The following is a 24,442-nucleotide window of genomic DNA, read 5'->3' as shown; positions in this document are numbered from 1 at the left end:
AATCTGGTTTCGTCCCACACCCCAAAAACATGCATGTTCATTATCAACTCTAAATGGTCTTAGGTGTGAAGGTGAGTGTGAATAGTTGTTTGTCTATGCCTGTCCTGTGTTTGGCTGGCGACCAGTCCAGGCTGTACCTGTCCGAAGTCAGCTGGTATGTAGGATTCAGTACACACCTGCTTCTAAAACAAACACTGTAATATCCAAGCGAATTATATGCTGCCGTTAAAACGAGCAGTGATACTGAAATAGTCCTAACAGTGCATGATATGTTGCAATGACTCCAAGATGAATAATTATATTATTGGAATAGTTCAGCACTGCAAGCTGTTTCTATAACTCGGCTATGGTTCAAACCTCTTCAAGCTACTCCCAATGCAGGTGTTCAGTCTCTGACCTGTGAGAGAGAGAGAAAAAAAATGAACACAGAAGAATAGCCTTTTGTCTCCTATCTCCATCGCCTTCAAAATGGAATCTGATAGAAAAGCATCTCTTTTCTTTGTAACCTGAGCCCAAAAAGGCTGATAAGTCAAGATTTGCCTGCCTGGGTCGTTCAGTCTTGCATCCCACAATGTTTGCACTCACCACATGCAGAGTGAGTCACTGCACAGTCATTCTGCTGGTTTAAATTGCCTCCTTTCATGGTCAACAATGAGCTCAGCTGAGGAGAATAAAGCAAAAAAAAAGAAAAAAAAAAGAGGGTGTGTGTGTATGTAGGGCCTTCTGGGAACGCTCCATTTGTTCATGTATCCTGACTCTAATTGGTTGTTATTGCAACTGGCAACAACAGTCGCCATGCTGTTCGGGGTGGAGCCGAACGCTGTGTGCTGCATATGACGCTTCGGCCTCCGCATAACAGCCAAAAAGTCCTATAAACAATCGATTCAACCTGAAGGAAAAACAAAACTGCGCACTTTTAAATTTAGATTAACGTTAGCGCCAAACCGATTGCAGCAATTTCCTGGGCGGCCTGGCGTTTGCGTCCGTTAAATCAGTGCTCCGTTAAATTAAATTTGCTGGAGGCTATCAGTCCTTTGTGCATATCTGTTATGGGAAGTTTACAATGCCAGCAGCTGATGTGATTTTAGTCTATTTATAGCGCCACAACTGCTGATAATCTTGACTAAAGAACCTGTCAGTCAACAGTAATTACAGACAAGCCAAATATAATGCATGTTCCTGCGCTCTTACAGTATACTGAGCACATTTGACTTTTGGACTTGTGAGCCTAAAGCTGGACTATTGGACACTTATCATGTTGCATATTGCTGGTGTTAGGCATGTAGGATGGGAACCTCCTTAAAAAGAGGATGACAAATGAGTTTAAACATTCTAAAAAAAAAAAAAAATGAAAAGGGAAGTCAACTCAAACATATTTTTTTCTATGCAGGCCCACTAGTTGAAACAAGGCAATACGATTAATATGAAAAATGAGTTAAGCAGCAAAATCCACCCGTTTTTAGGGGGCGGCCATTTTGTCACTCCTGTCGACTGAAAATGACATCACAGGCCCTCAGGGCCCGGATAACGACCAATCACGGCTCACCTGTTTTCTGAAGCTAGCTATGATTGGTCGTTATCTGAGCCCTGAGGGTGTGTGATGTCATTTTCAGTCAGAGATGGCTAAAAACAGGTGGAGTTTTTTGCTTAACTCATATTGCACAAACACAATATTAATCACAATGCTATGTTTCAACTAGTGGGCCTGCATAGAACATATTCTTAAAAAAATGTGTTTGGGTTGACTTCCGCTTTAGATCCATCAGTTTAGTGAAGACCATAACAATAATGGGGAGCATCTCTTTCTGCAATCAACAGCGCTCTTACTAGAATGAGGCAGCATATGACCTGTTATTGTCAAGCCATAATGTAAGAAAAAAGGGGGAAAAAAGTACATTATCTTAACATTTTATAAATAAAGTACAGCATAAGATAAAAAATAAATAACAGACCTAATAATATATAAATCAACCCTTGCAAAATTTTATAAATATGTGGTAAAATATTAACCAAATAATGAATCTTTTAAATTAAATAGCATGAAGGGATTATAACAATCAACAAACCTAATACAATTGTTTAAATAAATAAAAATAATAACATAATTTATATATTGAAATGAATAAAAACACCTTGTAAATTAAATCCCAAATAAATAAACAACAAACCTAAACATCTATATGTCTCAGATATGTATGAATGTATATATATATATATATATATATATATATATATATATATATGTATGTATGTGTACATATTATATGTGTATGTATATATATATATATATATATATATAGTGTACACACACACACATACATGAAACCAGAGATGGGCACTTTACCCTATTCTACCGGTCCGCCCTCCGGCCGCGACCTGGGCCCCTGGCCGCCCCGTCCCTCCGTCCTTATTCATTAAAATAATCGCCGTCCGACCCCGTCGTCCTCGTCCTTTTAAAGTGCTTACATCCTTAGATTACGTCAGTCCAGAAGGCGGCTCCGTGGTATCGCAGAAGAGAACAGTGGTCTTGCTTTTTCAAAGAACCCACCCAACACAACATGACAGACTATACTTGACCCGGTTAAGGGACGATTACAGGGACGGGCGAAAAGCCACTTCCGTCCTTGCTTAGTCCGTCCTTTTTAAAAGAGTTCTTGTCCTCCGTCCCCAAAATCTGTCTGTCCGGGACATCTCTGATAAATAATAAGGTTACTGCAACATTTTAAAATGTCAGCTGCTCTGGGTTGTTGCGTGACTCGCGCCATCCTTCCACAAACTTTCATGCGAATGGGTTGTGATGTAATCCTGCAAACAAACACACAACCACACACAAATCCCCTGCCTGCTAACTTCACTGTGTGAACAATCAATTTATTTGGATCAGCCATCTGTTCATTGATTAAGTGACAAGGCATTTGCATGTTATTAGGTTTTTAGCGTCGTAATTCAGAGCATGTGTTCAGACTGGTCAACATTCCACATGACATGCTTGGATGCTTCTATGCCATTTGGTTCTGTAATCACGCTTTTAAAACTCTCGGGTCCCACCACTCTATTTACTTTGTGAGCTATTATGTGTTGACAAACCTCCCGGCGCGACTCCTCCCTTTGGCCTCCTCCTCCTCCTCTTCTTCCTCATCTCTTCATGACGCAGCAGTTTAGCCTCTTCGTCAGGACAAGGCAGCTGTTGTCATGCGCGCAGGATAATGTGCAGCCTACTTCTCGCTAATGGATGCCTCTCTCTGAGTAGCACCATGCCAACTGGACCATACTTTTCAATGCCGGGATGTGGAACACACACAGATATATGGAATGCTGTTTGAGAAACTCCTTTTGCCAGTAGTGTTGTTATTTTTTTTGACTGAATTTTGTACCATTTGGTTAAAACCTCATAGACATGAATCCCTCGTTTCAAAAATATGCCCATGATAGACCAATCGCACATGGTAGCAAATTATTCCAGATTTTTCAGATCATCTACACTATTTGTCCATCAGACCCCCCCCCCTTTGGCAGCAAACCTCTCGCCAGCATTGTGCTGCTATTTTTAATTGATTTATGCACAGATTGTGTCAAAATCGGCAAAGTTAATCCATCCATCCATCCATTTTCTGAACCGCTTAATCTATAATACAGATCTGCATAAAACAATTAATCCTGATTCTCAAAGAACTCAAAAACAATGCCCGTCAAAGACTATCTTGATAGCGAAACTTGTGCTTCAGCAAATCTTCCTTTGTCACCAGCCTTTTTTCCAGATAAATTTCTGCACATTTTGGCCAAAATCAACAGAACCAATCTTGATTATGCATAGAACACCAGCCAGAAAAAGCTGTGCAGCCAAATTTCTGTGAAGCATTTCTCTCGCACGTTTTGGTCGAAACCAACAAAGTCAAATTGTGTTTTTAAAAAAAAAAATACACCTGACAAGAATATGGGCCGTGTTTGTTCAAAGCCAACCTGCTTGCTTTGTGTATGTATACAACGATGCTCTAATAATAAACCAAATGTGAGGACACGAGGTTCGGAAAACGGATGGATGGATTTTTTCACATTCAGCCGACATGTTGTCATTTGTTGTGTTTATTTGGTTTGCTTCACCTCCTTTTACTCACTGATTGAAACCTCAAGTAACCAGACTAGGACCCAGTTAGGCAAACACTCCAGATGACATGCATATAAGGGGATTACACAAACTACCAAGGTACATAGGGAACTTCCGGATTTGGTTCCTGCAGTCTGAAAGCCACTTTTGTCAGCGCAGATACCAAGAGGCCTTCCTTTTGTCACTGCTACTTTTCTGCACCCCCACACTAGCCGCCTCCCCATCCACATATAACAACTCTTCTCTGCATGCCTGTTGCCAATTTCCACCCCGCCTCTTGCGTGACTCCACCTTGGACGTGCAACGTTCACAAAGACAGTTCAAAGCAAATATTCCCCACCCTGCAGGAGCGGGAAAAGCAAGATGTGTGTGTGTGACCTCCATTTCCACCAGTCCTTTGGTCTCTGGGAAAGGTGTGTGCGCGCACATGCGTGTGCATGCATGTGTGTGCGTGCGCGCTTGGTCCTGGGCTCTATTTTCTCCAACCCACCGCTGTCCTCCTGCATCGAAACCTGCCTGTGTTTATCAGCCTCTTTGGCACACTCATACAAACATACTCCTTATCACGCCCCCCAGCTCCCCCACCCCCTCACAACTACTCCAGTAGCAGCCCGAGGGTATCCAGCGCAGCATCACATGGGCGATCTCTGACCCTGGTGTTTGTGTGCGGTGAGGCTTCAATCGAGCCTCATGCAGATCATGTGCTGACAACATGCTGCCCATGAGCGAGAATTATCATAAAGGATCGTTAATGATGATGAGGGGTTTTCAGGACAGACATTGTTTTCAGTAACAATGAAAAAAAGAAACATTTTCAGCAGATGTTCGCATATTTTTGTCTATTTTGGTTTTATGAAAATGAAAAACCTTGTCAAGGTCCAGCTGTGCAGCAGAACACTTTCTTTTGCCAGCAGAGCTTGTCTTTTTCTTTCGTCAGCATAGGATTCAATTTTTTATTTATTTATTTTTTTTTACAAAATACCACACACTGGTCAACTTTAATAAAAGCAAACCAGATTTTTAAAATAAGTCATGGCATAGCGATTTAGTGGAAATTACTCAAATTCCCTTCCTTCCCCAGTATAATAATTTTGATGCATCTTATTTCACGTTTTTGGTTAAACTCCAACAAAATCAATCCTGTTTTGATGCGCTATACAGTAGAAGCCCTTCTTGTTTCTTTTTTCCGACATAATTGCCCAATTTTCATGTGCATTTTTTCACGTTTTGGGTGAATGTCAACATGTATCCTGATAAATGAGAAAATAAGTGTCAAGGACCAGCTATCAACTTTTACCAATAAAAAAACACACTTTTTTGTGGGAATTATCATTAAAAAAAACAAAAAAAAAACAGCCGTACCGTGGAACTCCAGCCTCACCTACTTTTATCATCACCCAACGTGTCACACGTATTATGTGCCATTCAGGTCAAAATCCATAAAGTCAATCCTGATTTTGTTACATGTTCCCATCAAATTCCAGCTGCAGAGTGGAACCATTTCTTATACCAGCATAGTGCTGCGGTTTTTCCACGAGTCCTGCATTTCATTTCCTCCATTTGTGGTCAAAATCAAGCAAAAGAATCCTGATTTATTACGTGGAACTTTGTCTTTTGCCAGTAAAGCAATTCTCTAGCCAGCCTTGTGTCCCAGTGTTTACACAGATTATGGTTTGACACTTTAACAAGCTGTCTTAATATGGTTGTGGTTTGCAATGGTGCACAACTGTTTACTACTACTACTACTATTACCACTATGCTTGACATTCAAAATCGACTATTTTTTGTCTCCATGAAGAGAGATTTTACCTCTCGCATTGAGCCTCCTATTTGTGAGTGTACGAGAATGTCAGAGGCAGGTCAAATTAGTCATATAAATTATCACTGTGCGTTTGTGTTGATATCAGAGCTAATCTCTCCACATCTCTGAAACTTTTAGAATGAGTGTGATATCAACGCTGACTCAAACACTGAAATTGCAGTCTGTCTGTAGAAAAATCCCATGATCTCATCCCGTCTTTTTCGTCTTGCAGGTGTGGATGCTTCAGGTGGCTCCCGAGCGGGATCAGGCTGCTTCCGGCGGGGCCAGGCTGATCCTCTGAATCTCAGCTCGTGGTCTCCAAAGAGAAAGCCAGACTAGGAAGCCATTTTGCATTGTGAAAGTCCACGTTGGGCCTCTGTAGGGGGCGCTGTCCGTGCGGAGAAAGCGCCAGAGTGGCCACCGCCATGACCACCGCTGTGCAGTCCAATGAACTGGTGTTTGAGTTTGCCAGTAACGGGATGGATGAAATCAACCAGGTACGTATCGTGCAATGCTTGATGAATTTCAGATTCCATTTGTCAAATGGTTGATAAGTGATTAATCAGGTTGTTGTGGTTTGATGGTTGTGATGGCCACGGAAGCTTCTGCGGGTCTGATTGTTAGCTCAGTAGGCAGGATTTCTCAATGAGCACAAAAATGGGGACATGTAGACCAAGGATCTCGATTATTGTGTGGAACAAGGAATTTCACTTTTTACTATTGTTTGGTTGTTGGGACTTACTTTGTAATGTGTATTCCTGTCCAAGGCTTGGTCTTGGTTAGCATTTTTCTGTCTTGGCAGAGGTCTGTGGGTGCCACTTAGGGTTGCCAACTCCCTGAAAAATAAATAAGGATACCTTGTTATTTTATACACTGTACCACGTATAAAATAAGAAGGTTCTTATTTTATTCATTCTGAAAACTTTTGGAATGAGTGTGATATCAATACTGACTCAAACACTGAAATTGCAGTCTGTCTGTAGAAAAATCCTTCCTTTACACATGGACAGCACATTACAAAATAATCTCCACAATATTGAAAAAGAAGTCTAAAAAAAAAGCAAGGAACAGCTGTTGAAGTACCAGCCAGGCACTTGTTGCTAATGATAACAGCTGCTTGCTACTAACGCCGGAGACTTGTGCCGTATCATACGATGACAGCGTAATTAACTAGCGGTTTGTTAGCGACTTAAATTCACGACTGAATATGACTTCGGGATGGCGTTGCGTTGATGTAGGTGGCAAGTTGAGACATGGAAAACGGAAGTCAAGTTAGCTGTTACGCCACCACGGAGGTCAACTTCAAAGTAAAAGTCTTACTAAGGCTAATCATTGGTATCAATGACGCAATGTATTATTTGGTAAGCTTTATTTTGAAGTTAGCCTTTGCAGAGGTGGTGTGTTCAAGAACTGTTGTTCCATTAATTCCATCGACATTTTACACATTATTTTTTACTCTGACGATATTACGGGACAAAATGTCCCTTTACAACTCAATACGGGACGCGTACTTACGTTCCTAAATACGGGACGATTCGGTTTTTTTAAGGGACGGTTGGCAACCCTAGTGCCACTGTACATTCCTAATTTTGTAGAAGCAGACTCTTCACTTGTCATGCCTGGTGACCAGTGACAATATTATACTGTCATATAATAATGCTATATTTGGCCCAGAAAGTGATAGTTTTACACATGAATGCTCACAAAAATTATACACTAGGACACTAGGTTTATGTTTTTCCTCAAAACACAGCATATGGCTATATTAGCAGCATTACAGAAAACCATGATTTGACAAACATGCTTAGGATAGGTCAGGTTATTCTTTTGAGTGCTATTCTTATTTGCACTTTGGCCGATCTGTGAATTGGAGTGTGTGAGAAAATCCCATGTCATTTGGCATACGCTATGGTCATTTACTGCCATCCATTTTATTATTTAATTTTGTTTTGAGTATACGTATCACGCAGCGGCACAGACTCTGTGTCTGCACTTTTGAGGTGACCTGGAGGCCCCTGTTTGCGCTGACACACTGCTTGTTGATATATGTGAGACTTGTCCTGGCAGGGCAGGCAAAACTTAAAACAGCAAGGCCACTGGGAGGCTCTCAGAGCGTCTCGAAAAGTAGGAGGCAGTGACATGGAAAGTCTGACAAACCTGCAGTGGGGTTAGGGTGCATGGGAGGAAACGCAGGGAGTCGGTGGGTGTGTGGCACAATTATGTTTATGTCATAAAAGTTACTTGTGCGTCAGGATATAGTATGCACCTCTCCATCGACTTGTTCACGTAGACACTTGTCTGGTTGTCGCCACGACCACGCCTCGATCCAGTGGAGCAGGCTCCTGGGTGCTTTTGTTGACTGCATGTTGACTGCACGTGGATCCAGAATGACGGGTTGTCACTGGATCCCCAATGAACATTTGTTCAGGCCCAACCCGACCGACCGGTTCAGAGTGGATGGTACGATTCTTCCGAGTGATCTCGCATTGTTCCCCTGGCTTTGTTTCTGGCTGCACCCACCCTGCTGAACAAACTCCATCCACCCCCTCAGCCCCCATAATAACAACCCTTCACAACGGTTTGTGCTGTATTTACACTGATTATGATTAATGCATGGGGGAATCAGAGCACTTCAACTCTGTTGGTCAATGGTCAAAACTCCCTTAAGTGAATCAAGAAATTACCTTAAAATGTCACATGCCATCTTATATAATATGTACTACTTCTGCTATTATCATTTCTATTTTTAATTATATTTTGTATTAGTTTTCATTTTCTTCGATTCAAATGCAATGACAGGTCTCAGGTGAAGCTATATTTTGATGTGCCGACAGAAAAAAAATATTGTGAATGCAGCTCACCATTGAATAAAGTTGTTTAACTCATTCACTGCCATTGACGAATTTAAATGTCTTTTCACAGTCCAGCCATTCAATCCCAGGAACTTATTCATATTTTTTTTCAAATTTTTTCAAACGTTAGGGTAAAAGAGGGTCTGAAAATGTCTGGCAGTGGATGAGTTAATTACGAAGAGCCAGTTCTGTTTTGGGACAACGGGTAACAATGACACCTGAAATGCGTTACTTATATCTAGTACACTCCTTTTTTTTTGTCGCTGTCACTGTAGAAAATCGCACTTCATAAAGATTCGGGGCTCTATTTTCATCGACAGCCGCATGTGCGCCAGGCATAAAAACTGGCACAACTTAATTTTTATGCCAGGGCACGTCTAGTTTACCTTGTTTGGGACTTTGACAGACCGCACTGCCCCTTGCAGGGCCATACAGCAATCGGTCGTTCTATTACACGCTTCTGCACCTGACAATTTGGTGACAGAAAGTAAACTGGACCATTTAGTAGCAGGTCTAAGTTGTGGGTTCCGTAATGTGATTTTGGTGGATTTGATCGAAGCGCTGGCAGACGGATTCTGCGTTCCGCTAATATGTGTGGTGGATGTCATCGTATTTTATTCATAATTATGATAACAGCATGCATCAAACCCTGCAAGTCATTGTAGAAATAAATTATCTGAATGCATTATTATTATTATTTTTTTATGGTGCTTGTTACGGCTGTACAATATATAGAAAAAAATTGATATCGAGATATTGGCGCATGCATTATGCATATCGCAAAGACATGAAGTAGTTTCTTATGGAATTGTATGTATCTAATTGTATGCTTTTTTTCTGAATTTGACCATTCAGATGCCGACTTAAATGCACATTGTCATCCAATAGTTGAACACAGGGGCGCAGCCAGACGTGGCTAATGGGTGGGAAAAATCAAGGTGGGCCTGAAGATTTCTCTCACTGAGCACAATCCTCCTGTCCTGACATATCGTATATTCAATTAAAATGACAAATTGAATAATATGAAGTTCAGATCTTAATTAGACAATCACAATTATGCCATTCTGAATATTCAATAAAATAAACACAACAAAACACAAATTCAAAAATCATTTAATAATAATTTACTAACAATTTTAAAGTTTTTTTTTTTCATGAATCTCACTGGGTGGGCAGTCTGTCAATCTGGCTCCACCCCTGGTTGAACATTATCTCAGGTAATTAATTAGCTAAGAATACATTGAGCTTGATTACTTTTGCTGCATGAAAAAATGTAATTCTTTCATTAGAAAATAAAATATAATTTCTTCATTTAAATGTTAAATATCGCAATATTATCCATCACTATATTCAACACCCATATTGTATATCGCATGTTTTTTTTTCCAATATCGTGCAGCCCTAGTTATGATCATCTATGTACTTTTAAAAGCAGCCCCTGACCGCGGCACATCAATGGGTGTGTGTGTGTGTGTGTGTGTGTGTGTGGGCAGGGGGTTGTCACACACAGATGCACAATCGGCGGTAGAAGGCATTCTCTCTTAGTGCCACATTCACAGCAGCCAACTTTGTAATTGGAGTTGCAGTTCCTTATAAATGACTCCAGTGACTCCGTTATGCTTCTGCCATGTAGACTGCGTGCCTCTCCTGCGCTGAATTAAAAGGAAATGAGAAGAGCCACTTCAATTAGCCAGGAATCAAGTTGCCTGTGTTCACTCCCACAATGGCGCAAACGGCCATTTCTACCTGCGCTCGTGTATGAAAATACTAAAAGAAAGAAAACTCCACACATGTGCAGTTAGACCGCACTTTGTGGTAGACTTGCACCGGCCACGATAATAGGGCCCAGGATTTTAGAATTGGAAGCAAGGTATTCACTGCTTTTTTTTTTTGGTCAGTTTCGTTGCCACGATTGCAAGCCTGTTTCCACAGTTATGCAGAGCGGGCTTGATGCAACATGAAAATTACTTGTAGTGATAAAACAGTGGTTTTGAGTAAGACTGCTTATACTGTGTTGTCTCTTAAATGTTGCTTTCTTTTTCTGTGAGGTTGTTGGGTGTTCTTCTCCTGCGTCATTATTTGGCCTTTTCTTGAGAAGCCCTGCAAATGTTTTATTTTATTTTTTGAAAACTAATTTTTGTTAGCTTGTGGGCTTACTTTAGCAGAGCAGGTTTGCAAAGTTTACAGAGGCATAGGATTTTCAAAGTCTCACTTCTTTCAGTATGGTCTTAAATATTTTTTTGGTGTTTAAACTCTTTATGCAGCCCAGTACCAAATTTCACACAGACCGGTACCAGTCCAAGAGCGGGTGATTGGGAACCACTGCATTATATCAAAATGTTTCTAACATTTTGACCCCTCCTAGTGTAGATGAATAATGTTCCCAAAATATTAGAGGCAGCTGGCAATTTGAAGCATTGCATTTGTTCTAGGGATGGGCATTTGACTACATGCAGAATATTAATGATCAAATTATCAAGTGGGCATTATCTATCAGTGTGAAGGCGGAAAATATTGGACACAGCTCTTGTATCGTATCTCATTAAATTGTGCAGACAGTGGGTTAACATGTAAAGATTTCACAGACAAAAAGGGGAAACACAGTCAAATGTAATAATTGCATGTCAACAGAGAGGAAATAACTGTTTAAACTTGAGCATGCCCAGTAGAGCAGAAGTAGTCACAGTTAGACATGAGAACATGAGCTACTTGTACGTTTATATTCATGGTGTGCCGTAAGAGTGCGGGAAATTGTCCAGTTTCACCCAATCGGTCCCAATATTATGTATTTACTACAAATAATGCATTTTTCTTCATATATCTATGCCAGCGACTTATATGCTCATCCACTACCACCACAGATAATCATTATGTCAGTATACTACGTACATTTTGTGACATTTTTGTTTGGTGGCGTGCCATGAGATTTTTGTAAAGTAAAATACTATGTGCCTTGGCTCAATAAATGTTGGGAAACACTGAGCTAGTGTAGCATCACAACATCTGCAGAGACAACAAGCTCTGTCAGCAAATTGTGCTACATTAGTCGAGTAAGGAGGAGTTGCTGTCTGTGGGGGTTGAATCGACCAGTAGTCAAAATGTCTGCATTCACGCACTTGACTTTTTCAAGGACATTGACAGGCACACTTGTTTGCCGTGGCATCTTGCTACATCTGATAGTATCAGACAGGGATTAATGGGAAACATTGCTACTGATATTTTTTTGTAGTCAAAGCAAACATTCTTCCACGCATAGGACACAGTGTGTGTGTTTGTTGTCGCTCATCGTGCTGCAAAATTCACAAATGTGGCCCGCGTGTGAACTTGGGGCGTCAGATGGCTTACAGTGGCAGTAAATAACAAGCTGCTCTGTTAGCAGGCCTGGTTAAAGTGTAGCCAAAATCGGCTAATCAGCCCAGCCCTCCCCCATAAGGCCTGAACACCTGGTATGCCCCAGAGGTTCACGCCAACAATGGATACTTGTCTAACAGCACAGATAAGCCTTTATTCCTCTTCCGCCTACTGCACCCTTGCCGTCCTTTCTCACTTTTAATGAAGCGCAGGACTGCTAGCATCAATTCCCAATCTACATGCTGTAAGTCTGTAGCAATGCTTATATATCACTGCATTATACACTCATGCAGACACATCATAATACTGTATTAGAAGGAAAAGTGTTTTGTCTTTTTACATTTGACTGGCAGTCTTTAATACCCTGAGGAAGCCTGTTTGTGACATGTAAAAGAAAAAAAAAAGTCAATAAAATATCCACAATTGTTTATTAACTACTGCCTAGTGATGATGATGACCTGAGGTGAGGGAATTTTTCAATTTTGGAGCAACAGCAAGAGTAATTTGATGTGTACTCTGGTGTCATCTAGTGGCGTGGTGAAGTGACTGCGCTGACTAAAAACACCCACAACACCCCAGTGTCAAGGACGAAAACCTACACACGTCGGCCAATTCATTGGTTTAAATTGGTTTAAATTACACGTGTGATTCGTTTGATATCATTATTTCATGGTAATTTATTTTGTATTATTATTTTGGGATTTTCCGTTTTAGTCTAATTAAATCTATGATTCAGAATTATTTACAAATTCAAACTTGTGCATTAATTCATATATGTCAACTTTTTGTTGTTGTTGTTATTTAAATTATTATTATTATTATTACGTTTGTTGCATTACAAATGCAGTGTTTGTTTCCAACATTTGGACCCGCTCAAAAATAACCAAAACATTAGAAACACTTATGACGCTTTATCTGACATTGCACATATGTAATACTGCTGGGTTAAGAATTCTCTTTCAGCGTGAGTAAAAAAAAAAAAAATCTGCATTGTGTTAAATTAATGGTAGGATTTAGATGGTACACGCATACCTAATGTTTTGGCGGGTGAGTAAATATGGACTCACATCATTTCAATAAATTCAACCATAAAATTTGAAGTGGCATGCAGATAATACGATTTTTCATTGAGACAATCAGCACTAAGACAACGTGTAAAAGTGATAGATTCCCCGCAGGGAAGTTTCCCCAAGCACATTTTGTGTAAAATTCTCACTTGCAGCATCCACATTGAGTGGTTTTATTTGATTTCCCAGTCAAGCCTTCACTGTGTGGGTGAAGTAGGTTCACTTTTGCATCCTGCCTTCTTCATCAGGTCGCTCCCCGTGGACTACTGCAGTGCCTCAGAAATTAGATTCTCTCCTCCGTTGCGACACATTAGCCCAAATTGCATATAGATGCTAGCTTGCTTTTATACGGCTGTAAAAATAAGAGCCAGCAAATCAGGTTGTGGTATTAATCTACTCGGGTTTTTTATGCACGTTTTACGATGTAGACTGGATTGAGCCACCCCTGTGCCACCCACTCATGTATGTGTGTTTGTGTTTGTGGATTCTGTCACAGCTGGACGACCCGTCTGTGTTCCCCGCCGTAATCGTGGAGCAGGTGCCCGCCACAGATCTGCTGCAGGTGTACTCGGGCCTCGAGGTGACCAACGGCATCATGATGGACAACGCTATGCATGTGGCAGAGACGCCCTCCATCCTGGTGGGAGGCGTGGACCTCTCAGGTTGGAATATTTCACATTCAGAGACGTCCATCCATCTATTTTCTATAGGGCTTGTTCTCGCATGAAAAAAAAGTTAAAGTACTTTGTATGCTTATGGAATGTGTGCATCTCACCAGCACACTAATGTGGCACGGCACACTAGTTAAGAATGACTGCCCTAGTGCATGGTACTTTGAATTTGCCTCATGGCAATTAACCAGGCCTACGTGTAGTTCGACTAAATGCCAGAGTGTGAAAATAAGTCTTAAAGATTAAGTCAACCCAAACATATTTTTTTCCAGGAAATGTTCCAAGCAGGCCCACTAGTTGAGACAAGGCATTCTGATTAATTTTGCGTTTGTGGAATATAAATTAAGCAGCAAAATGCACTCGTTTTTAGCCATCCCTGGGGGCGGCCATTTTGTCCTCTGTCGACTGAAAATGACATCACAACTGCTCACAGCGACCAATCACGGCTAACCTGTTTTCTGAATCTGAGCCGTATTCTTCAATATATCAAAATGCCGTGTTTCAACTAGTTGGCCTGCTGGGAACATAATCTTGAAAAAAATATGTTTGGTTGACTTCCGCTTTAAATTGAGAATGAAACATTTCTACTGAAGTATTCGCTCTAATATCTGCGTGTACGGCATTCCAGAGTACTGGAACCAGAATAGAGAATCCTCTTGAACCTTGACTTCATTTTAGCTGTCGGGGTCACCATAAGACCAGAGTGTTGCGAACATAAGTTTCGGGATGGAACATACAGTACCACTTTGTAAACAATATAATGTAAGATTATGTAAGTAAGTATCCAAACTTTGAAATCACATCTCGGGTAAACCGGGAGCCAATAACGCCAGTCATTACGGTAGTATGAGTAAATGTACTACTCGCTACAGCATTTTGTACTAATGGAAGTCTTTTATTACTAGACATGGGAAGACCAGAAAGCAACACATTACAATAGTCGAAGCAAGACGTAACAAATGTGGCCCATGTCTTAGCAAGATTGTGAAGAAAAAATGCAATTCTGCTAATATTCTTCAAGTGAATTTGAAAGGAGAGAGCTGATTCAACTATAATGCTGGGATTTTTGGCAGAGTCACCTTGAGTAACGGTACTTTTATCCAAACTCACAGTGGTGTCCTTAATAAACAAGTGCCTGTGTCGACCAGAGCCAATTATCAACATCTGAATTTTCGAAGGGTCAAGAAGCAAAAAGTTACAGGATATTCTGTAACCTTAAAAAAGACCCGCCTCTAGATTACAGCAGTTGCGTCGGTTAGTTACCGTAGTTTTAAAGGCTGGATTTCATTGGCATAATAGTGAAAGCAAATGTTATATTTGTGTATGTCTCCAGGTGGCACCGTACAGTATAAATACTGCACAGTAGAGGGCCCAGTACTGATCCTTACTGGACTCTGCAATTGCAATGCTCAGAGGGCACATTGTCATGGATTGCATACCTGTCAACCCCGGGCTGTGCTGAATCTTACAAAAATTGTAATTTGCCCGTACTTTTCTGTATATAATTTTACACAGTATCTATATATAACCTTACACAGTATTTATCGCTCAACGGGAGAGGTGGGGGAAACGGAACGGACATTTCTATGTAGAATCTTACACAGTGTTTATCGCTCAATGGGGGGGCTTTGCTTGTGAAAGTCGGCCAAAGTTTGCAGTCGGAATCGCTTAACGGACGCTCCGGATTAGAGCCGAAATGGGCAAGACGAGATCGGTCTAACAAAAAACGAGTTTTACATTTTTTTTCCTCCGTACAAAAATTGTTATATGGCCTACACAATTTGAAATGATCAAAAAAACATATAAAATACGTGGAAAATGTATAAATTGACAGGTATGGGATTGCTCAGCGTGTCCTCTCTCAGTTATACTGTAAGATCTACACCCAGAAAGTGAGGAGCCTAATACCGATACATATTTTGAGGCGAAGGCACGCTGAAGTCAAGTAATAATTGAAGTGTCAAACTCCATAGCTAGTAAAAGTTCATTAACAGGAGTGACTTTTGAATCGAGCGATGTACTTTGAATCCGGACTGAAAAAGTTCAAATAGATTGCGAGAGGCCATGTGATCATTAAGCTTTTGTGCTACAATTTTTTCAACCACGTTCAAGATGAAAGGTCCCTTTGCTCTTGCTGATGTCACAACCGCTAATCACCAGGCCCCTCCGCCGAACAGCCAATACTCTTAGTAACTCTTACAAGGATTAATTCAGTGTTATTTCAAGTTCTCCAATTTTTGAGGAAGTGCTTGGCAATTTTGTCTCTCTGTCACGCTGCTGTGATGATAGTCACAACTTAGTAAATGTGCATGAGATCAGCCACATCTGACATGGAGTGGCCCAAAGAAGGCAACACTCAAGAGTGATGTTGGCTGTTAGGGGCGGGCCTGATGATTGGCAGTTGTGACATCAGCATAGATAAAAGACAAAAGGGACATTTCATCTTGAATGTTGGCTCAAGTTAGTCTGCCTGGCTATGTGAGTCTGCGTTTGAGTGTGTGGCCGTTAGCTGCAGATGATAGCAGCTCTTGTATGAATGTACATCCTCTTACGGTGATGAAGCGACTGAAGTGCATCAGCGACTCCGTCATCCTTAACCACAAACAAGAGCCTAACAGCACTGACTGGCGCGTGGCACCCGTCAGTTGGCAAGACGCGTTTGAACTGTCTCCTCTTTTGTCGAACGCTATGCTAGGTACCGTGTACTCTCCTGTGTTTTTTTGTCTATCCTTCTGTCAGTCCGTCCGTCTAGCATTTTTATTGGATTTTTATTACACAACACTATATTTGACCTTTTTTTTTTTTTTTTTTAAATTGCGCACTTGACAAATACCCCATAAATAAGAACTAAAATTACTCAAACTAAAAAACTTCAACTAAAACATATCTTTCTCCAAATATACAAACTAATAAGAACTAACAAAACCACTCTTCACCGCAATTAAAACAAACTCAATTTAAAACAACATATAAACTAATTACAGTATAATGAAAAATCCCAAACTATTATGACCCTGGTTGTCGCTTTATCTCAGCTGACTATATGTGAGAGGCGGCGTGCAACCTGGACTAGTTGCCAGCCAATGCCATAAAATACCGCAGAAAATGTTGGATACGGTTCCTGTATTGGATCTTTTTCTATCATGCAGGTGTTCCTAATGGAGAGGCTGGCTATACAGGTGCGTGCACCACATGAGAACATTGAAGGAGCTAATGTGTTTTTTTTTTTTTTTTTTGTAGAAACGGTCTCGGGTGCAGAAGACAGCATGGAGACAAATGAAGCCGCTGCGGCTCTGCTGAACATGGAGTCGCCAAACAACATATTGGATGAGAAGCGCATGTGTAAGATGACTCTTTGTTGATAACTATCATTATGCAGCTTCTAGAATGGAAGGATATTTTAATCCCTCCATCCAAGTGCTTCCTTTTATTTGGGTCTTGGGTGACTTGCCTTTCAGTAAGAGGTCACCGGCCTATCGCAGGGCACATAATGTAAGGACAAGCAATCCCTCTCATATTCACACCTTTACCTAGAATCTTCAATTCAGCAGGATACCAGAGTAAGAAAAAAATAAGAAGAAAAGCAAACCCACAAACACGGGATGAACATGAAAACTTCACAGAGCTTTGAACCAGGAGCCTATTGACTGTGAGGCAGACCGGCTAACTACTTGTGCTGCCATACAGTGGACCCTATAAGGGTGAACGCACCACTAGGACGCTGTTTATTCAGATTTTGAAAAAAATAAAATCCGTAGGAAATGTATTCAATGAAATATAATTGATCTGTTTCATTTTAATTAATTTTCATACACATGTAAAAACAAGTCAATGGCTACTGAAATATAATACAGTAATAAAAAAATGCACAGTCAGCCTTCAAACCATGATGGCGTCTTCATTTTCCTTTGCCATCACTTCCACCACTACTACAAAAAAAGCCAAAGGAAAAAACAATCTCTAGAGATTTGCGCAAACCTTAGATTAATATTTTTGCTGAAAGATTTCACTTAAGTAACATTTTTAGACCCTAAGAAGTCAGATAATATGTGAATATGGTAAACCAACGTGCCCTCACTTAAGCTGAACTGGAGATGGTATCGTTACATGTTTTTTATCAAACGTGTCCCAAGCAGTCTGCACCACATTTCTAAAAATGTTATGGCTTTTCTTCTTTGTTTTTTAATCTATATTTTTGTCTTCTCGGCTGGGGTTTAGTTCACAACTACGGTACTCTGCTGGGGGCGGACCTGACATATGCGCCCCTAAGGCCCGACCACATGGAGAACGGCGCCCTTGACATGTCGCTGGACGAGGACACCTCCTCCATGGATGAGATCCCTCAAAAGTGTCCCTTGAAGCCACAGAAAAAAAACAAAGGTGAACTTGTGGCATCTAGTTTACAATGCATGTTTTTTTTTTTTTCTTAACACACCGCCCGCCCTCTTCGATTTCTCTCAGTGAGGAAGCCCCGGGCGGTGCGCTCATGCTCCCCCATCTCCACCCCGAACCTGCCACTGAGGAAGAAGAGCAAAGAGGGCAAAGGTAAGCCTCAATAACATGTGGGCCTCCCTTGTAACAAGCCAATCAAAATCAAGGTCTCTCCCCCTCTGGTGGAGCGCTCTCTGTGTCACCCTGTGTGCAAACAGCCAGGATGTGAAAGATGGCTTTCTCAGGGCATGCAGGGACGCGCTTGCAGGCACATTGATGCTCCACTGATAGAGACCACTGTGAACCGCGCAGGGTGACACGTTTTACTCTCGCCCATATACATCACCCTGTCACAGCGGCTGGGATTTAGGCGACTATTGGGAGCTTTACTGTTTTTAACCATCTCTAGTTAAAACACGCCGCACATTAGACTAATCGACTTCCTGGCTTTCTGTTATTTAGTCCATCCCAAGACGCACGCATGCACTCAGTACAAGGTCAGACAAGATCCACTCCAGGATGATGTCAACCTCCGATTTGTTGACATTTAAATACAAATTGAATAGTGGAAATTTTATGACAAAATCTTTATTTACTGTAGTACTAGAATTTTAAGTTACATTTTAACATTATTAACAGTGAATACATTTTTATATTTACACTCAAACAACTATTGCTAATGTTAAAATGGCAGTCTTATCAAAATAGTAGTCTGAACCTTGTCATGAAAAACACATTTACTTGTCGTGCAAATGGGAAAAAGTGAGGTAACTCTTTAAAAAACAGATAAAATACTGATATCAAATCGAATGCTGCTTTCTGTGGAGCTCATGAGTTCAAAGCCTCCCAGCTAAAAGTATGGCTCAATGGTAACATTTTAACATACTTACACATTATGTAAAAAGGTGACCACGAATTATACATAAAAAACATATATAAAAAAACATCATGACTGTCAAACGCTTCTATTTAAAAAAACACATTTAAAAAAAAAAAGTCTTTCTTGTCTTATGAGTTAAAAACAGAAATGTAAACCTTGTAAAAAGACACCGATGAATAGTGCATCAAGTCTTACTGTACTGATTGCTGGGAAGTCATAAATTTCCCACTTAGAGCTCATGAGGTCAGACCTCAGAGCATCCCAGTCAAAAATAAGCAAAAAAGTAATATTCAAATGATCTCTCCTTTGATGAATACAAATTTCCTGGTTTGAACATTTCCAACTTCATAGTTGTCAAGGAACGCACCCTTTGTGCATTGAACACCAGTGTGCGAACTTCACAGAGCTTTCTTTGTATATTCATCTTCCTCTGAATATATTTATATTCCACAAACACAAAATTAATCAGAAGGCCGTGTTTCAACTAATGGGACTGCTGGGAACATATTCTTGAAAAAACTATGTTTGGGTTGACTTCCGCTTTAAATACAGCGCAACATCGGTCTGGTTACTGTCACTTCAAGAGCAACTATACCACCAAGTTTTTGCTGCATGATGTGGCAGGTAAACATGGCACAGCCGTCACCAGTCTGGCTGTTGTTTTTCTTTTAACCTTTATTTTTCTGCAAGCCGACGCTACTTTGCAGACCTGTTTGCCAGAACTCTACAGTGTTGTCATTGTACATTTGTTCTCTGATAGACAACAATGCGCGGGACATCAGTTTTACCACGGACAAAGGGATGTCTGACTACAGCAAACGCAAATTTATTTCTCCGTCCTCATTTGCAGGCAACACCATCTACCTGTGGGAATTCCTCCTGGCCTTACTGCAGGACAAGAACACATGTCCCAAATACATAAAATGGACACAGCGGGAGAAAGGCATCTTTAAGTTGGTTGACTCCAAGGCGGTCTCCAAGCTTTGGGGCAAACACAAGAACAAGCCTGACATGAACTACGAGACCATGGGACGGGCGCTCAGGTATGAAAAGAGATGGATTGTCATTGTTGGAGAGATGTGTCTGTGCAGCACATTTCACACCACCGGCAGGAGAAATGTGGCAGAAAAACAAGCGATAGTGCTCGGAACCAATACCATAAAACAAATGAAAACATGGTAAGATAAGGACACTTAAGCAGTCTCATTTGAACACTGTAAGGGGTTTAGTGAAGCACTAAGCCCTTGATAAGATTATTGTAACTGTATTCACTATTCAGGTTATAGTTGAATGAAAACTTGTCAACTTGTTAAATGTCAACATGTTAGCAGTTGGTACACTAACAGACAGCAATGTAGCAACCTGAGTAGAGAAAGCATGAAGGCAGATTGATCAAGATAGTACATATTGCCTATAATTCACAATTCAGATGATATATTTTAATAAGAGTTGATCGAGTTTCAAGATGCTATCAAAAATTGCTAAGGCAGATTTGATACGGTTTTACATCTAACAATGTGCTCCGGTACTTTTTCTCATGAGTATCGCTTGATCGTGTAGTAGGTAAAAGGCTACCTTGCCCCAAGTTTGTATGCTAACGTATATTCTCACTAACTGCAGATACTACTACCAGCGAGGCATCTTGGCTAAGGTGGAAGGTCAGCGTCTGGTCTACCAGTTCAAGGAGATGCCGGCTGACCTGGTGGTGATCGAGGACGACGACGTGGGGTCTGACGGTCACGAGTATGGCACCAAAAGGTCCACCAATGGGAGGTCTGTGGCACGCGGGGGGTCCAGAGGGAGGGCTCACCAGCACGTCAAGCAGATGAAGAAAGAGCCTGTCGAGCAATGTCCGCAGCAGGAAGTGCAGGGAGGACAAGCTGAACAACTCCTGCATATACTGCAGGGTAACCAGGGGACGGACGTGGCACAGGCTATGAGGTACACATGCACTCTATACAGACACAAGCCACTTTTATGTACTGTATTATCATTAGCAACTATAAGTGCCACTAGAAGGAAGGAATCATTTCAAATAAAGCAAATTGCCATGATCTCTTTTATCGTCATTCATTTAATATTTCCCACATGTGTTTGGGAGATTTTGTGATGGTCCGATGAAATCAAGGTTGAACCTTTAGGCTGTCATCCCAAAAGCTACGCTTGGTGCAAACACAACACCGCTCAAATCCAAAAGAACACCATACCTACCGGGAAGCATGGTGGTGGCAGCATCATACTTGGGAGCTGTTCTTCTTCTGCTGGAGCTCCTCGGGCCATAGGAAAGGGGGAGGGAATTACGAACGGTTCAAAATGCACAAAGCCTACGGACTTCCACAAGAAAGCATTGAAAAAATGTCAGGAAAAGTCTACCAGAACAACCGAACTTTATTTGGGATAGTCGTAGGAACGTACTGGCTTTTATTTTATACGAGTTTGAATATGATTAGTTAATTCCGAACAAAGTATGTGACCAGTCAAAAGAAGGGTGTTAGCTTTTTTTAAAATTTTTTTTAATGATTTTATTTCCCCTCTTCAAAACAAATGACATTTGTTGTACAGTTTGCAGGCCACAATAATGGTGAAAATGATTCATTTTCAATCCTGGCAATCGAACAAGTGTGTGTAGACTTACTGTATCGATCGTACAAGCAATTAAAAAGTTGCTTTTCCATAATATGTTCTCACTCTTCTCTTTCCAGAGCCATGAATGCCTCTGCTTCACTCCCGGTTGTCTTGACGTCGTCTAGTTCTCTTTCGTCTCTGCCCCTCACCACCGTTCTCCCCAACGGTGACTCCACTCACTGCTCCCCCCCTCGCGTCCTCCTCCAGTCCATGCCCCCCACCACCACCACCGATATGCTGACCATCCAGGCGGCGAACGGCCTGCAGGAGGGCCTCCCCCAGCACCTGCTCGTCACCAACTTCGGCCCGTCCGCCATCTCGTCCTCCTCCGCCACCTGCACGGGCCCCATTTCCCCGGCCTCGGGCCTCCCCCGCCTGCTCACCATCAACACCACCTGCGGGCAGACCATGGTGGCGCAGCAGCCCGGCACCGTCATCGCCACCGTGCTCAAATCGGGCGATTTGTGCGGGCTGCAAGTGAAAGAGGAGATGCTGGACTCCAGCTATTTCCAGTCCATGGTCAACGGCGATCCCTCCCTGGCCAACACGTTCGCCAAGGAGGAGATGGACGCCGGCGAGGCGGAGCTGCAGTACCGGACTGTGATCATCGACACCAGCCACACCCACGGCCAGGAGCTCGCCAGCGAGACGGCGTTCAACGGACTCTCTTCCCAGAGCAGCAGCCCGTGCGAAGGCCTCACCCCCGTGGAGGAGCTGGAGGTGCGAGGGGAGATGTCGCTGCAGTCCCAGCAGGCCATCAAAGGCCTGCAGGAGCTGCCTCTCTCTATGCAGCTACCCGCAAACTTTATCCAGATAAAGACGGAGCCTGCGGAGGCCTGACATGATTCCGCTTCTTCTTCTCTAGCACAACTCAAAAGCAACACAAGGACCGTTTGGACGTGATGGTGGTTGTTTTTATTTTCTTCCACATTGCTGCAGTCTGATCCAGGATCAGATGATGCTCCTCAAGGTTGCTCAGCCCAGCCTCAGGATTGAATCGTTTACTCACTTTTTTTGATCATGTGCCTAAAAAGTGTATCAAGGGAGTCTTTTTTTTAAATTTTTTTTTATGATGTCACATTTCAGTTTTTGGACATGCAAAGCTATTTACACACCAAACTCCTCCCTTAAGGAGAGCAGCCATTGGATGAAGCAGGGATGCCTGTCTGCCAAATGTGCCAGTTAGTCTCTTATTGTCTTAAATCTCAGTGGACTTGTAAATGGTGGGGGAAAAAAAAAAAAAGAGGCGTGGCTCGGCACAAACCAAAACATGGGGGACTGAATCCAAAACAGTGCAAGGAAATTGGGCTTTCCGGCACCAGGAACCAATGTGCGTCAGTGCAGACCCTCACTGGCAAAAAGGACCCGGACGACTGCTTTTGGGACTTTCACCGGAACTAGATTATTTTCTTAAAAGCAAAAGACAAGGCAAACACGTTGGAGGCAATCATGAACTAGGCGTTCTGAGTTGCAAAAGTCAGAAAAAAAAGGACCCCGACTTCACCAGTACTTCATGCTTCCAAAATGTGGAAGAGGGCATTTGGGGAAAAAAAGCAAATACAGAGAATTCTAGATAAAAGTTTGTTTTTTTTGTTTTTTTTAATCAGCCTGATAATTTTGAGGTTGAAATCCTGTTGATGAGATGGAATATGCATGGATCTCTCTCTGTAGATACAAATGGTATACACTTGAGATTCACTATTAAGGCCACGGCAAATTTTATTTATTTTGTGAATTTCTAAATTCTGTATAAAAAGGCACATTTTTACTCTATTTACATGAGGGAAAATACAAAGAATATACACCTTTTAGTATGAGGAAGACCAAACTATTTTCCCCCACAAATATAGAAACAGCTTTTCTATTTCCCTTGTTTCTGTTCCCCTTACATGCTGTTGTACATATCCTGCTGTGTGTGTATGTGTGTGTGTGTGTGCGCGCCCGCGCTTTTCTTTTTGTGCAGCAGGCATACTGTAGCTGTCACGCATTAAAAGCCTTTCAAGGATCAGTATCAAAAGAATCAGTCACTATGGGTATATAAAAGTCATATATCAGATTGCATTGTCTCTTCTGGACCAGTGCTATTTTGTTCCATTTTCACCTCTCAGCTCCTGCTCCCGTGCGAGTCTAGTGTGCACCTTCTCCATATGGCAGTGAAACCAGAGGCCAAATTTAAGATCGGACCCATCGGCCCTCCACATTGATCCACAGTGCTGCGTCTAAACTGGCCAAACTTTACCTCGGATGGTTCGAGGCACGGTGGGGACGTGCAGACACACTGACCTTGATACACAGAGCAGGAGTTGTTTGCTTAGATCTGTAAGGACAAGCTGAATGTACGTATACTGTTCAAATATATGCAAGATTATGACAATCAATACACTGGAGACGTTTTCTTATCCATACCTTGTCTATGCGACGACAGCTTTGTTTTTTTTTTTTTTGCTCTGTATACAAGCTCTGTTTGTAGACCACCCTCGCCTTAAAGCACTGTTGTTTGTGACTGTTGATTGTCAGTGGCCTTTTTTATGCTAAGTATAGATTAGATTTATAAGGCTTCTTGTGTTCTGACACAGCAGATGTCCATAAATCACACAGCAACAAAAAAGAAGAAAAAAAAAAAACACGCAGAAACATTAAACTTGGAGACAAAACCGTT

The 24,442-nt window shown here is 41.6% G+C and overlaps 1 protein-coding gene and 1 long non-coding RNA gene across 4 annotated transcripts in view; one reads left to right on the top strand and one right to left on the bottom strand.

Annotated features, from left to right (window-relative positions):
* elf1 (E74-like ETS transcription factor 1) overlaps positions 1-24,442 on the top strand; it is a 61,353-nt gene extending 36,911 nt beyond the window's left edge. For all 3 annotated transcript variants that reach the window (XM_086023449.1, XM_086023448.1, XM_086023450.1), the window contains exons 2-9: positions 6,139-6,403; positions 13,673-13,838; positions 17,088-17,189; positions 18,066-18,227; positions 18,309-18,392; positions 20,009-20,201; positions 20,779-21,099; positions 21,861-24,442. In XM_086023449.1, the coding sequence (XP_085879575.1) occupies positions 6,332-6,403; positions 13,673-13,838; positions 17,088-17,189; positions 18,066-18,227; positions 18,309-18,392; positions 20,009-20,201; positions 20,779-21,099; positions 21,861-22,623 (1,863 nt within the window). In that variant the 5' untranslated portion in view covers positions 6,139-6,331 and the 3' untranslated portion in view covers positions 22,624-24,442. The remainder of the gene's footprint in view (positions 1-6,138; positions 6,404-13,672; positions 13,839-17,087; positions 17,190-18,065; positions 18,228-18,308; positions 18,393-20,008; positions 20,202-20,778; positions 21,100-21,860) is intronic.
* On the bottom strand, positions 5,574-7,153 carry LOC147151729 (uncharacterized). Its single transcript, XR_015085691.1, has 3 exons — positions 6,860-7,153; positions 6,649-6,742; positions 5,574-6,547 (listed from the first exon to the last, which is right to left on the bottom strand). It is a non-coding gene; the product is annotated as an uncharacterized LOC147151729 (long non-coding RNA).

This window comes from Filicampus tigris, chromosome 2, assembly GCF_054856515.1.
Source record: "Filicampus tigris isolate MCC_2025a chromosome 2, RoL_Ftig_1.0, whole genome shotgun sequence".
NCBI lineage: Eukaryota > Metazoa > Chordata > Actinopteri > Syngnathiformes > Syngnathidae > Filicampus > Filicampus tigris.
The sequence above is the reverse complement of the archived record's forward strand: the minus strand, read 5'-3'. Positions and strand labels throughout refer to the sequence as shown.